The 15265-nt window shown below is 41.6% G+C and overlaps 3 protein-coding genes across 3 annotated transcripts in view; 1 reads left to right on the top strand and 2 right to left on the bottom strand.

Moving 5' to 3' along the window:
- The window catches only part of LOC124006607 (endothelin-converting enzyme 2-like), a 56964-nt gene extending 51483 nt beyond the window's left edge, over positions 1 to 5481 (bottom strand). Inside the window, exon 1 of the mRNA XM_046316661.1 lies at positions 5401 to 5481. Within this exon, the coding sequence (XP_046172617.1) occupies positions 5401 to 5481 (81 nt within the window). The remainder of the gene's footprint in view (positions 1 to 5400) is intronic.
- A 5284-nt stretch (positions 5482 to 10765) lies between these two features.
- LOC124006606 (homeobox protein vex1-like) lies at positions 10766 to 12130 on the top strand. Its single transcript, XM_046316660.1, has 3 exons — positions 10766 to 11057; positions 11522 to 11709; positions 11809 to 12130. Exons 1-3 carry the CDS (start codon positions 10766 to 10768, stop codon positions 12100 to 12102), a joined length of 774 nt encoding a protein of 257 aa, XP_046172616.1. The 3' UTR covers positions 12103 to 12130.
- A 926-nt stretch (positions 12131 to 13056) lies between these two features.
- Positions 13057 to 15259, bottom strand: LOC124006796 (histone H2A.V). The gene is made up of 5 exons (XM_046316952.1): positions 15120 to 15259; positions 14102 to 14179; positions 13867 to 13980; positions 13597 to 13726; positions 13057 to 13453 (listed from the first exon to the last, which is right to left on the bottom strand). Exons 1-5 carry the CDS (start codon positions 15120 to 15122, stop codon positions 13392 to 13394), a joined length of 387 nt encoding a protein of 128 aa, XP_046172908.1. The 5' UTR covers positions 15123 to 15259; the 3' UTR covers positions 13057 to 13391.
- Between the last annotated feature and the right edge of the window lie 6 nt (positions 15260 to 15265).

Genomic DNA, 15265 nt, shown 5'->3' with positions numbered 1-15265 from the left:
CTATTCCTCATTCTCCTCGCTCCCCCATCCTCCTCCTATTCCTCATTCCCCTCGCTCCCCCATCCTCCTCCTATTCCTTATCCTCCTCCCTCCCCCATCCTCCTCCTCATTCTCCTTGCTCCCCCATCCTCCTCCTATTCCTCATTCTCCTCCCTCCCCCATCCTCCTCCTCATTCTCCTTGCTCCCCCATCCTCCTCCTATTCCTCATTCTCCTTGCTCCCCCATCCTCCTCCTATTCCTCATTCTCCTTGCTCCCCCATCCTCCTCCTCATTCTCCTTGCTCCCTCCTCCTCCTCCTTGCTTCCTCTCCTTCTCCATTCAATCATGGAAGCCCCGGTGCCTGCTTATCCTCCACGACCAGTTCATCAAAGCCCCAAGAGGCTTTGAAGGATCTGATAGGGATCACTAAGACAAGGAGAAGAGGTCTGACTGCCTGACTGACTGTCAAAGGCCAGACGGGGCGGGACACGAGTGGACAACAGGAGCCAAACAGTTGAATAATCATTACATCACAGACAAAACTAACATTAACAAACAGGGCATGACTGACAGAGTCACTGATGTAAAACTTCAATCAGGGGGTTTATATCAGCAGTGTTTCCTTTCTTCATCTGATTGGTCTGTTTGGTTTTTGAATTATTGAAATAAAAAGCCCCACTGTATGTGAGATATTTCAACACACACTACCATTCAACAGTTTGGGGTCACTTAGAAATGTCCTTGTTTTCCATGACAACATACATGAAATGAGTTGCAAAAATCAATAGGAAATATAGTCAAGACGTTGACAAGGTTATAAATAATGATTTTTAATTGGAATAATAATTGTGTCCTTTCGTCAAAGAATCCTCCATTTGCAGCAATTACAGCCTCGCAGACCTTTGGCATTCTAGTTGTCAATTTGTTGAGGTAATCTGAAGAGATTTCACCCCATGCTTCCTGAAGCACCTCCCACAAGTTGGATTGGTTTGATGGGCACTTCTTACGTACATTTAACATTTACATTTAAGTCATTTAGCAGACGCTCTTATCCAGAGCGACTTACAACGTCATGGACAGCCACATGTTTTTGGTATCTTTGTTTGTTTTCGGTGAATTATACTAATATATATAGCCTTGTTGATTTAATGGTGTTTTAAATGTTTAAATTGAGGTAGTGCTCCTCTTGTCTTTGTGCTGACATGCGGTTTTAAATCAGTAGTTGTCTAGTGAACTTTCAAAAACATTAACTTGCTTGACCATGCTGCAGGTCATGTGTGTTACATGCCATTTTTGCTTTGTGGACTTCACCATACAGATGTTGTTCTCCGGTTTCAAATCAAATAACATTTTACTGGTCACATACATGTGTTAAGCAGATGTTATTGCGGCTGTCGCGAAATGCTTGTGATTCAAGTTCCGACCGTGCAGCAATATCTAACAAGTAATATCTAACAATTTCCCAACAAATACCTAATACACACAGTTAAGGAATGGAATTAAGAATATTTAAGTTTATGGGTGAGCAATATATTTATATAGTATTAATTCCTTTACTTAGATTAGTGTGTATTAGGTATTTGTTGTGAAATTGTTAGATATTACTTGTTAGATATTGCTGCACTGTAGGAGCTAGAAGCACAAGCATTTCCCTACACCCGCAATAACATCTGCTTAACACAGGTTTTGTGATGAAACAAATGTATGTGTTGTTGAATTTATTCCGCCTCTGTGTGACTATTGCCTTTTTGTTGTCACGGGCCTTATTGTATATGACGGTGGCATATGAATGAATGGGCTATAGAGCGAACAATGCCATTATCATAACATAGGTTGTGAAATGGCTTTTTAACTAGCTTGGCTTGGCTTCCTCAGTGATTTTACACACACTCAGCCACTGGATCAGTGACTAGTAGCAACTTCTGTTTGTGTGTGTGTGTGCATGCGTGTGTTTCGTCCACGGCTGTGGGTGCGTGCGCATGTGCGTGCACCTCTGCATGCGTGTATGTGTCCTGAGGGGGCCGCGGGTAACGTTTGTGTCCATAACAGAGTAGCAAACAGGGCTATTAGAGTTGAAAGGCTGTGAATTGAGCCAATCAAAGAGGGGCACGGCTGGAGACCGGCAGCCCACAGACAGACTGGCCTGGCCTGGGGCCCGATGGGATGACCTCGTCTCCTCTTCATGGATTACTCACACACACAGGCACACACACAAACTATGTGAGCTAATACAGTTGAAGACACACACACACACACACACACACACACACACACACACACACACACACACACACACACACACACACACACACACACACACACACACACACACACACACACACACACACACACACACACACACACACACACACACACTCACACACACACATACAGCAGAGTGTTGGTCGATTTAATTTTGTCGAAAGTGGAGACAACGGGGTAAATCTCAAATTGGGAGTTTAATTTAACACGAAGGTACAATAGGGCCTAGTTATGAGCCCAACAGACACATACACACAAACTAACACACATTGAAGTAGGGTTTGACCGAGTTCAAAACAGTGTGGGTCATAAATAACTGTAATGGCAAAGCAAACAAAATATGTGAGCTAGCTAATACAGTTGAAGACACACACTACAAAATACCAATCAGTGACCAAACTAACATAGTCCTAATGGAATGGGCCTTTAAACAAGGCAAACAGGCGAAAAACAAACAATCGTGAGAACCAGGAAGATGCCTGAGCACTGTATTTATGAGTGGTGTTGGATAGACTAACTCAATGCAACGTGCTATCATCACATACAAGATTTTTATGACTCTGGAAGCAGGGCGTCGTCATGAATAACATTTTATCATTTGTTTTGTAGATTAGAATGTTCCGAGAGCTTCCATCAATAGAATAAGACCTCATTCTTCTCATTCTTAAGTTCCATCTTGCACAGACAGCAGTGGTTCCCAAAAGCACCCTGCCTCCCTCCATACTCTGCACAAGGACTGTATGAATCAAATAGTAATTCAATAAATGAAGTAAATAAAATAAAGTACATTAAGATTAGAAGTAGTAGTGCAGAGACGCATTACTGGGATTAATTTCCTCAAGTGATCTGTCATCCACACAGACACTGAGGAACTTACACACAGACTCATTGATTACAGTTATGACTTCCAAAGATGCTGATCTTTTTGTTTACATTCTCCTTCCATATCTCCATCCCTTTCTCTCTCGCTCTCTCCCTCTCTTTCACTGCTAGGCCCTCAGTCTCTCTAGAGCGGGATGGGTATATCAGCCCAGCCCACCTGTCTGTCTCCCCTCTCTCATCCTGATCAGTGATAGTGGGCTGGGTGCTGTGCTTTGATGTCGACCTGTTGAGCGAGAAAGAGAGGGGAAGGGGGGTAGAGGGAGAAAGATAGGGAAAAGAGAGAGACAGGAGTTTTAAACAGGCGGGAGATGTACTGCAACAGACAGAACGGCCATCTCCCATACCACTGCCATACAGATACCATCAAAGACCCTGATTGCAACATTCTCTGTGTGTGTGTGTGTGTGTGTGTGTGTGTGTGTGTGTGTGTGTGTGTGTGTGTGTGTGTGTGTGTGTGTGTGTGTGTGTGTGTGTGTGTGTGTGTGTGTGTGTGTGTGTGTGTGTGTGTGTGTGTGTGTGTGTGTGTGTGTGTGTGTGTGTGTGTGTGTGTTTCTTCAACTGTATTAGCTCACATAGTTTGTGTGTGTGCCTGTGTGTGTGAGTGATCCATGAAGAGGAGACGAGGTACTCTAGTTTATTTAGTAAATATTTGGCTTCACTAAAGACCTCAGTGTCTTTCAATGTGGCACCTTCATAGGATGCAACCTTTCCAACAAGTCAGTTCATAAATTGTCTCCCCTGCTAGAGCTGCTGCGGTCAACTGTAAGTGGAAACGTCTAGGAGCAACAATGGCTCAGCAGCGAATTGGTAGGCCACACAAGCTCATAGAACGGGATCGCTGAGTGCTGAAGCACGTAAAAAATAATCTGTTCTCGGTTGCAACACTCACTACCGAGTTCCAAATTGCCCCTGGAAGCAACTTCAGCACAAGAACTGCTCATCAGGAGCTTCATGTAATGGGTTTCCATGGCCGAGCAGCCGCACACAAGCCTAAGATCACCATGCGTAATGCCAAGCGTCGGCTGGAGTGGTGTAAAGCTCACCGCTATTTGACTCTGGAGCAGGGACAAATCCCGATTCACCATCTGGCACTCCGACGTACAAATCTGGACAACATTCGGACTATGACCCTTAGTTTCAGTGAAGGGAAATCTTAATGCTACAGCAGACAATGACATTCTAGACGATTCTGTGCGTCCAACTTTTGGCAACAGTTTGTGGAAGGCCCTTTCCTGTTTCAGCGATGTGGAAGAACTTGACTGGCCTGCACAGAACCTTGACGTCAACCCTATCGAACACTTTTGGAATGAATTGTAACGCTGACTGCGAGCCAGGCCGAATCGTTCAAGAGCAGTGCCTGACCTCACTAACGCTGAATGGATGCAATTCCCCCAGAAATGTTCCAACATCTAGGGGAAAGCCTTCCAGAAGAGTGGAGACTGTTATAGCAGCAATGTTCCAACATCTAGTGGAAAGCCTTCCCAGAAGAGTGGAGACTGTTATAGCAGCAATGTTCCAACATCTAGTGGAAAGCCTTCCCAGAAGAGTGGAGACTGTTATAGCAGCAATGTTCCAACATCTAGGGGAAAGCCTTCCAGAAGAGTGGAGACTGTTATAGCAGCAAAGGGGGGACCAACTCTATATTAAAGCCCTTGATTTTGAAATGAGGTTTTCGAGAATGTTCTTGTGGTGAACAAGCCTATAGTGGCCTTGCCTGCCTATGGATAGGCCTACAGCCATCTATCCATTTAAAGCAGTCAAATATCTGATACCATTTAATTAAAAAACTATATATTTAAAATGTAAGAACCAGTATATATTACACACCTATTTCCAAACAGTACTAGGTTACTTTACAAAACCCCCACTTTCTGCCAGGCAGGGAGCGAACTTGGCCAAATGCGCACTATGCAGTGTAGATGGGTTTGGAGACAGGAGCGGTGACGCGCTGCTGTGGATTCGTGCTTCGGCTGGGTTTCTGCCAGCCTCATGGTCTTTCTTTCAGTGTTACAATAAGGATCAGGGGATCAAGTCAATCGTTCGCCTTTATGGCGGATAACAGACTAAACGGTCCTGTCTTTTCTGAAAGACCAAAGCTGTGAAGTAGGCTAGCCTATCTCCTCCACTGCGTCTTGCAAGCCAGGGGTGGGGGAGGGAGTGGGTGGCATGTGGATAATATGCAGGGTGACTGAGTGAGTGATACATTGTGTTAGGGATTAATCGGCTCAATCACAAACCGACCCATTGATAAGATAATGACGGGCTGTTATTCGGACCGGTGGGTGGAATGGATCCGGGGGCTGCTGCGTTCTATCTCTCCACTTCTCCACCGCCAGACGGCTGTCTCCGCGCGCCATGGCGCTCGGTGTAGTCTTGCTAATTGGTCATTAACGTAGACTGGTCACTTCAGAGGGCCGCGGTTCTTTGATTCTCACATTCCCGATTGACAGGGAAGTCTCGAGGCGACCGTCTTAAGAGACAGAAATCGCGTTTAGTAGCCTTTCACAACTCCATAATGGGACACTATTAAATGGGAAATAGTTTCTATAATGTAAAACATTGATGTGGTCGATTGAAGGACAGTTTTATAATTCCAGGTTTTTAGCGATACCGCAGTTCATTAGCCTAATATTTGTGACTGTAATTAATTTGTGACTGTAACACTAGGCCAATAGAAGCCTACACTACCGGTCAAAAGTTTTAGGCACCTACTCATTCAAGGGTTTTTCTTAATTTTAAAAAACTATTTTCTACATTGTATAATAATAGTGAAGTCATCAAAATTATGAATTAACACAAATGGAATCATGTAGTAACCAAAAAAGTGTTAAACAAATCAAAATATATTTTATATTTGAGAGTCATCAGTTGGCTTGATGACAGCTTTGCACACTCTTGGCATTCTCTCAACCAGCTTCATGAGGTAATGCATTTCAATAAACTGGAATGCTTTGTTAAAAGTTCATTTGTGGAATTTCTTTCCTTCTTAATGTGTTTGAGCCTATCAGTTGTGTAGTGACAAGCTAGAGGGGGTATACAGAAGACAGCCCTATTTGGTAAAAGACCAAGTCCATATTATGGCAAGCACAGCTCAAATAAGCAAAGAGAAACGACAGTCCATCATAAAGAAAAACCCTTGAATGAGTAGGTGTTCTAAAACTTGACCGGTAGTGTATATCGTAGACCAAGGGGATCGTCACATTTTTGCGCAAACAAATCGACAAAAACCCAATCATAAGAGCTGTCAATCCTCTCTCTCTCATCAGTAGAGACAGATCCAATGAGAATGATAATTATTAGACAACAATCATCAGGCAGATCAGCCAACATTGCATTATGTCAAACCAATCCCTGGTCACCATCCAACTGGTTGAATGTGGCCTATACCCACATAAAAAAAGACTACACTTTACTATAGAATACTACAGTACTTACTTTAGAATTGTGTCGTATACTGTAGAATACTGTAATGCACACTGTAGTAGCCTATCATGTTGATCATTTGTGGTGCTCAGTATATCATTTTGTAGTACACTCTAAAAAATTAAGGGTTCAACAAGGGTTCTTCTAAGATCCTCAAAGTTCTTTGAAGAACCTTAGGGTTCCTGGCACTGAAAATGGCCCCCAAAAGGTTCTTCCAAGAACCCCATGGGAGGTGGAGTTCATCGAGTAACCTCTTTACTTGGTGGAGGTTCTTGCATGAACCTAACTGCCCAACTGGATTGGAATTTGAAAGGAAAGCAGTTGAAGGCATTTAACTGAAAAAAATTAAGTTTATCCCTTGTATGATCTAAATTAACATTGTTTTATGATGATCCCATCTTTTTAATTTGTATTTGTTTTTATTTAACCTTTCTTTAACTAGGCAAGTTAGTTAAGAACTAATTATTATTTACAATGACTGCCTACACCGGCCCAACCCGGGCGACGCTGGGCCAACTGTACGCCGCCCTGTGGGACTCCCAATCACAGCCGGTTGTGATACAGCCTGGATCTATCTTTTCATATTTGTGTAAATATTTCTAAAAAAGAGACTGGATAAAATTCAATGGATATGAATCAAAAAAGAGGTAAGAATATGCAGGCTAATAAGAATATGACACGTTTGTGTCTGAAATAATACAGACAAGGAGGGATACAAAGGTATATCAATTGCTATTGGTATGTTATCCAGATCCCATTTACTATCCTCCTCCTGTACCTCTTCAATGCATATCAAATAGACCTCTACATTATGGACAGGGTATGTGTATGAACACCATTCTAAAAACATATTTTTAAAATTCACATTCACCACAAAAGCCAAGGTATGAATACTGTCATGTGTTTTGTTAATCATCTGTATAATTACATTTTTTGGGATTCACAGACTTCGCCCTCCCTACACCTCTGATGAATATAACAGGAGACCTGCTCGATCATCATACACTGGAAAATCATTCTGTCTATGGATACGGAGAACATGAACACATTAACATCAACACGCCAGAGGATATATCAGTTGGACTTGGGGGTCTGCTGGGAGTTTACCTCATATTTGGATTTCTAAATTCTGCTTTGCCACTAAAATCATAATAAACACTGACAACTAAAATAGTGTTCTTGTTGTTATTGTTATGTATATTATTATCAATAATAATAATAACAGGGGAGGGGGGGGTCGTTCAAAAATAAACCTCCAATGGTTCTTCAAAAGGTTATTTGAGGATAGGGTTCGTTGAAGAACTTATAGGGGTTCCCCCACAGTTTTAATTTGAATAACCCCTAAAGGATACTTCAGGAACATTTTATTTTTAGAGTGTATACTGAATTGCTGAAAAGAATCAGCTACTAAACTACACCAATAATAAGAAGACACTTGCTTGGATCAAGAAACATCAGCAAATTGACTACTAAATGGTGGAAATCTGTCCTTTGCTCTGATGAGTCTAAATTTGAGATTGTGGTTTCCAACCACTGTGTCTATGTGGGAACTCCTTCAAGACTGTTGGAAAAGCATTCCAGGTGAAGCTGGTTGAGATAATGCCAAGAGTGTGCAAAGCTGACATCGAGGCAAAGGGTGGCTACTTTGAAGAACCTCAAATATATTTTGATTTGGCAAAGGGTGGCTACTTTGAAGAACCTCAAATATATTTTGATTTGGCAAAGGGTGGCTACTTTGAAGAACCTCAAATATAACATATATTTTGATTTGGCAAAGGGTGGCTACTTTGAAGAACCTCAAATATAAAATATTTTTTGATTTGGCAAAGGTTGGCTACTTTGAAGAACCTCAAATATAAAATATTTTTTGATTTGGCAAAGGGTGGCTACTTTGAAGAACCTCAAATATAAAATATATTTTGATTTGGCAAAGGGTGGCTACTTTGAAGAACCTCAAATATAAAATATATTTTGATTTGGCAAAGGGTGGCTACTTTGAAGAACCTCAAATATAAAATATATTTTGATTTGGCAAAGGGTGGCTACTTTGAAGAACCTCAAATATAAAATATATTTTGATTTGGCAAAGGGTGGCTACTTTGAAGAACCTCAAATATAAAATATATTTTGATTTGGCAAAGGGTGGCTACTTTGAAGAACCTCAAATATAAAATATATTTTGATTTGGCAAAGGGTGGCTACTTTGAAGAACCTCAAATATATTTTGATTTGGCAAAGGGTGGCTACTTTGAAGAACCTCAAATATAAAATATTTTTTGATTTGGCAAAGGGTGGCTACTTTGAAGAACCTCAAATATAAAATATATTTTGATTTGGCAAAGGGTGGCTACTTTGAAGAACCTCAAATATAAAATATATTTTGATTTGGCAAAGGGTGGCTACTTTGAAGAACCTCAAATATAAAATATATTTTGATTTGGCAAAGGGTGGCTACTTTGAAGAACCTCAAATATAAAATATATTTTGATTTGGCAAAGGGTGGCTACTTTGAAGAACCTCAAATATAAAATATATTTTCACTTGTTTACCACTTTTTGTTACTACATGATTCCATGTGTTATTTCATAGTTTTGATGTCTTCACTATTATTTACACAATGTAGAAAATACTGTATACTCTGCCCATACCACCCTTCCATATATACCAATTCGTGCCAGCCATAAGTGAGAAACCTACATGCTAAGTGTAGACCATATTGTGTTCCCTATTGGTTATAGAAAAGAGCAGACACGCTGAACTCTCCATTCAGAACCCAGTGTCACCTACCTACCTACAGATTATGGAACATTTGTTATTTTCGTATTTCTCCAGTAGGTTTCCTCAAGGAGAAAACCCTCCACTTCTAAGTTAAAGATAATAAAACAAAAACACTTTAGTAATGTCCCCAAAAACACTACAGTAAATACTAAAGTATATTACAATCTGCAAAAACGCTACAGTAAATACTAAAGTATATTACAATCTGCAAAAACACTACAGTAAATACTAAAGTATATTACAATCTGCAAAAACGCTACAGTAATTACAATAGTATATGCAAAAACTATTTCACTACAGTACTTATACTATAGTATAATGTAAATACTACAGTAAAGTCTGCAAAAAATACTGCTGTGAATACTATGCTATTCCTACCATAGTATACACTATAATATTTTTTTAATGTGGGTAGCATCAACAGGACAGATCATGGAATGTATGAAGTCATCCTATAATTTTATATTACGAAATACACGAGAATAGGTGTTATTGGAAGAGTTAATGATATTCGTATTGTTTTCATTCCATGGGTAGAGCCGAGGAGCAGGAGGAAAATATTTAATATTAAAGGAAGTGAATACTCAATGCTATTTGAGAATACACGAAAAGGATTAAGAAATGAGCTCTCTCTCTCTCTCACACACACACACACACACACACACACACACACACACACACACACACACACACACACACACACACACACACACACACACACACACACACACACACACACACACACACACACACACACACACACACACACACACACACACACACACACACACACACACACGGCTATATTGAGAGCAGCGGGTTCAATTCGGAAATAAACTAACAGTTACAAATCTATAATTGAAAAAAGGGAATTTATTTTCAATGACTTCTCAATAAACTGTAAAGTGGAAGCTATTTATTTAAAACATTTTTACATTTCTGAATTTCAAATTCAAATCACTTCATTCAATTCGAATTGAGCACAACCCTGATTGAGAGAGGAGGTGAGGACAGCAAGGCTGTGTGTGGGGGAGAGGCTCTCCAGACTCACTGGAGCCAGCGGGTAATGGCCTCATTCAGGCCGATTGAGACGTCTTAATTTCTGCAGTTGTGAAAACTGAAGGAGGGAGGGAAGAAGGGAGGGAAGGATGTGTCCTTTGATCCTGGGCTGAGTGAGTTGTAAAATGAGGAGGTATGCCCTGCATAAATACTGCCTCTACTCAGATCATTACTCCATTTATCAGGACAATGACCCACTGAGAGAGAAGAACACACTCACACACACTCTTCCCTAAACTTACCCAGCTCTGAGAACTGTGTCTGCATTTCTGGAACCTGAAGGATAAGTTGCATTAGATTCTATCCATCCAAAAGGACAAGTTTCTCCACCCCAACAACAGGATTTTGGTTAATTTTGTTGGACATTTCCATCATCCAAACATGAGGGGACATTTCTCCATTGAGTGGCTGGCCCAGAGTAGTCGGGCATCGGGCAGCACGAGCCCTTCACCTCCCTCCTCTTCCTGGACATCCGTTGCGGCTGGACCCACCAGCACCTCTGGGACCCACCCTGAGAGCTTGCCTGGGTTCTACTGCCGACCGAGACCTAAGAATAAAGAGAACCAGACAGAGAACAAGGTGAGGAGAGGACATGGGCTGATCCTACGCAGCAATCCCAGCCTGGCAGGCTCTGAGACAGCTAAGAGGAGTAGCCCCCTCCACAAGCACCAAGGTAGGTTCACTCTGCCTCAAATCAACTCAGGGTCTGAGTTGACATGGGAACCATACATTCATTGAAATAGTGTGTTTTGTTTGTGGGTGTGTTTTGAGCTATGTGTTGATTGAATTAACAGAATTCTTTAGAAATAGCTACATCTGATTTTGCTCCTATAGTGCTGAAAGCTCTATAGTTAGGACTCACTTCATACTGAGAATTAACAGAATTCTTTAGAAATAGCTACATCTGATTTTGCTCCTATAGTGCTGAAAGCTTTATAGTTAGGACTCACTTCAGACTGAGTTGATGTCTGGAGACATGGTTGTGTTTGAAAGGTTCAGAGAACACACACGTTTTGGAAACCACTACGACGTAGCATATGAATGGATTTGGAATCTCTTCTCCCTCTTTCTTCAGTAGTGGCTGAGACTGGCTTCATTAGTGGAACAGAGGGGGAGACGTCAGGGTACGAGAGTGAGGGCGGGCGCTCCCTCTCCCCAACCACCCCCCTGGATGTCTCTTCTTCGCCCCTACGGGGAGGCGGCCACGTACAGCCTACACAGCGGAGCAGATCAACAGTCTGGAGAGGGCCTTCAAGAGGAACGCTTACCTGGGAACTCGGGACAAGGTTGAGCTCTGCAAGAAACTCGACCTCTCAGACAAACAGGTAGGCAATGCAGACAAAAATACATATAGGGACTCTTGCAATGGTTATCAAAGGTTTCTTTTATCGCTGTGTCTAAAACGCCTGTCTGTTTCTCCTCAGATCCGTAACTGGTTCCAGAACAGGCGTATGAGGATGAAGAGGATGGTCCAGGACGCTCTTGCCCAAGCGTGCCAGGCTAAAGTAGCCTCTCACCTGCAGCACTACCCCGAGCTACATGCCTACCACCCCCATCATGCAGGAGCAGGCGCTGCCACCCCATACCTCCACCCACACTACAGCTCATCCACAGCCCTACCCAGCCTCCCCCTGGACTCTTTCTACCAGTACTCCTGCCTCCCAGGCCTGGTGATGCCCACTACTGGGGCCTACCAGCCTTACACTCACCAGTATTAAAACTTTTGGATGATATCTCAATAGTCTTAATGTGGTTTTAAGGAAACTACTTTAGACTAGTGAGACACATCCCAATACATATCCACTGGCTTCCACTTCTCATCTAATGTATTGACTATAGAAACAGTTTTCCACTCAGGGTAGAGAGCAATGATGCATGTGTTTCTGCTCTCCTTTTGTCATACTGTAATTTCTATTTAAGTATAAAATTGTTTGTTTTATTGGATCGGTGGCTGCTGTATAAAAGTGTGGATAAACTGAAAGTGTTTTCCCCCAATTACATTATAAATCAGATAATCTCAGCTGTTCCACTTGATTTATATATTTGAAAGTATTGTGTGAAAATAAAATGAAAAACAATCCCATTGCCAGATTATGGACTGTTTGTTGTAGTCATTTCAAACATCTCAATAGCTCCGAACAGTTTACAAATGGCCACCTAGTGCCCGACAAAGAACTTGGTCATACTGTGTGGATGAGTCAGTACGCAGCAAACTCACACAGTCCGTAAAAGAGAGAAAGATGGTCCACACATGAACTTGTGGTGAAAAATGTAATAGATTTTTTTTGAGAACAAGCGAAACACCCAAATGACCTTCATTTGGCTCCTGAGTGGCGCAGCAGTCTAAGGAACTGCTTCTCAGTGCAAAGAGCATCCACTACAATCCTTGGTTTGAAACCAGGCTGTATCACATCCGGCTGTGATTGGGAGTCCCAGAGGGCGGTGCACAATTGAGTCCATCATTGTAAATAAGAGTTTGTTCGTTCTTAACAGGCTTGCCTAGTTAAATAAAATAAAAAGATTCTGTCCAATTTTCCTTTCCTTCCACAAAATGACAACCTTCTGTCTCCATGGAATACAATGAAATAATCTCAGAACTACTGTATCTCTGAAGGTAAGCAAGGTCAAAGCTAAATAAGAAATCACTTTATGACTAAAATAACAGACACAGGTTGTTTAAAAGATTTTAAAACTTTAAGTATAAAACACTTTTGGAGCTAAATCCAATCAACTCAAACTTTTTCAGAACATGACAAGAACTTCAGCATTTGTTGGTCTATGTACAAAATGTACAAGTTTCTTGTCAGAAAAAAAAAATCTTAAAACTTCCCTAAACACCCCACCTTTCACCTTTAAAACAGTACAAACCAACACATACCTCAAAGACTACAACTACGGTTACAAAAACCCAAACAAATATGCAAAACAAAATCAATATGGCTCCCCTTTCCTCCTGGACTTGCCTAGATAAATAAATAAAATTCCTGGTGGTGTGAGGTCACTTCCTCTATGCAGTCTTCTGCTGGCCCTTCTTTCCAATCAGAGACTTGTGGATGTGAGGAATTACACCTGCAGGAGGGAGAGAAAGGAACATTATGAATGTGTGATGCTATTGCTACACATTGGTAGGTGAAGAGGTGTTTGCGCCCATCTAATGTAAAACACTGAGTTCCTGGAAGACCAATACATGAATCCAATCCAAGAATTCTCACCTCCTCCAGCGATGGTGGCCTTGATGAGCGAGTCCAATTCCTCGTCTCCGCGGATGGCCAACTGTAAGTGACGCGGAGTGATACGCTTCACCTTCAGATCCTTGGAGGCATTCCCTGCCAACTCCAACACCTGAGAGTGACACAACAATAGTCTCAGTCTTTGCCCATTAGGGTAGGGTTAGAGTAAAAACCTGCTTGATTGACCTCCATCAGAGCCCTCAACGAGCCTCCTTAAAGATATATATAAATGGTTAAATAAAAACATTTCACCTCAGCCGTGAGGTACTCCAAGATGGCGGCGCTGTATACTGCTGCGGTGGCTCCCACTCTGCCGTGGCTGGTGGTTCGGGTCTTCAGGTGTCTGTGGATACGACCCACCGGGAACTACAACACACACAGTCATAAATGCTATAGGTAGAAGTTGCCCATTTATCTGTGTTGCAGGATTCACTTGTGACTGATACAACAAAGAAAAACCCTGGGGAAAAGAGATGTAGGTACATGCCTGGAGTCCAGCCCTTTGGGAGCGAGACACAGCCTTCGCCTTGGCTTTGCCACTGTCCTTTCCAGCTTTTCCTCCTGCCTGGAAAGTGAAAACGAGATTCAGTGAAATGGCTGATGCATGAATGTGATTAAATGTGTTTTTCTTTTACTTTTTTTCTTCTCAAAGCGATGTGTAACTGTGACCGAGCTGAACGAGATGCAAGATGGTGTAGGTGTACAAAAGAAAAATGATTAATACACTAAAAATCTCCAATTTATTTTTGTAGCCTAGCGGTTAAGAGCATTGGACCAGTACCCGGAAGGTCTCTGGGTCGAATCCCATTGAGCAAGGCACTTAATAATTGTTCCGGTAAGTCGCTCTGGATATGAGCGTCTGCCAAATGACTAGCTAAAATGTAAATGTAACTTGAAGCAAACATGCAGCTGGTCATTACAGTAATCTGATTCATCACACACACACGTCTCTCCACCAAATGAAAGATAAAGGACCATTTCCGATTCATAACGTTTGCGATGTAACTGGAAAACTGTCATTTGAGTTCTCGCCAAGACAATCCATTACAAACATGCCTTTAAACATGCCTTTCTATAGCTAACTACAATACAAATAGGAAGGAAGAATGGTTTAGGTATCTCGCTAAAAACTGAAATACATATTGGTACATTTGCAGCTTGCTACCACAAGCAGGTAGTGTTAACGTTACTGTAGTTAGCACTGGTAAGGTAAGGAGATGGTAACTTCAATAAACAATCCAAACTTTGCGAATATCTTGTAATATTACATCAGAAAGAGACAGGACTTCACGTATATTAGATAAAGTGGCTAGATGGCACTCTTTCGTTAAGTTTCGTCGACGTCCTATTTCTCACGGAACCAGCAGTCGTGAATCCTAGTTACTCTTACTAGCCAGTTTAGCATATCAGTGCTAAAATGTAATGACATTTACGATAATCTGTCCTATAATACAGACAACGTACATGAAAATACATTAAAATTAAAATAATAAAAAACTCGTTACCATGTCGCCGTTGAGTTTTCCCTGTTGTATTTCCAAACCGAGAAAACCAATAAACCCGAAGAGCAAAACAAAAGGCAAGCGAATGAATGAGGAGAGCGTTCAGAGCCGACCAATAGCGTCTCTGTTTATTGGTTCGAACCGTCTCT

The sequence above is a fragment of the Oncorhynchus gorbuscha genome, linkage group LG20 (genome assembly GCF_021184085.1).
Source record: "Oncorhynchus gorbuscha isolate QuinsamMale2020 ecotype Even-year linkage group LG20, OgorEven_v1.0, whole genome shotgun sequence".
In the NCBI taxonomy this organism is placed as follows: domain Eukaryota; kingdom Metazoa; phylum Chordata; class Actinopteri; order Salmoniformes; family Salmonidae; genus Oncorhynchus; species Oncorhynchus gorbuscha.
The sequence above is the reverse complement of the archived record's forward strand: the minus strand, read 5'-3'. Positions and strand labels throughout refer to the sequence as shown.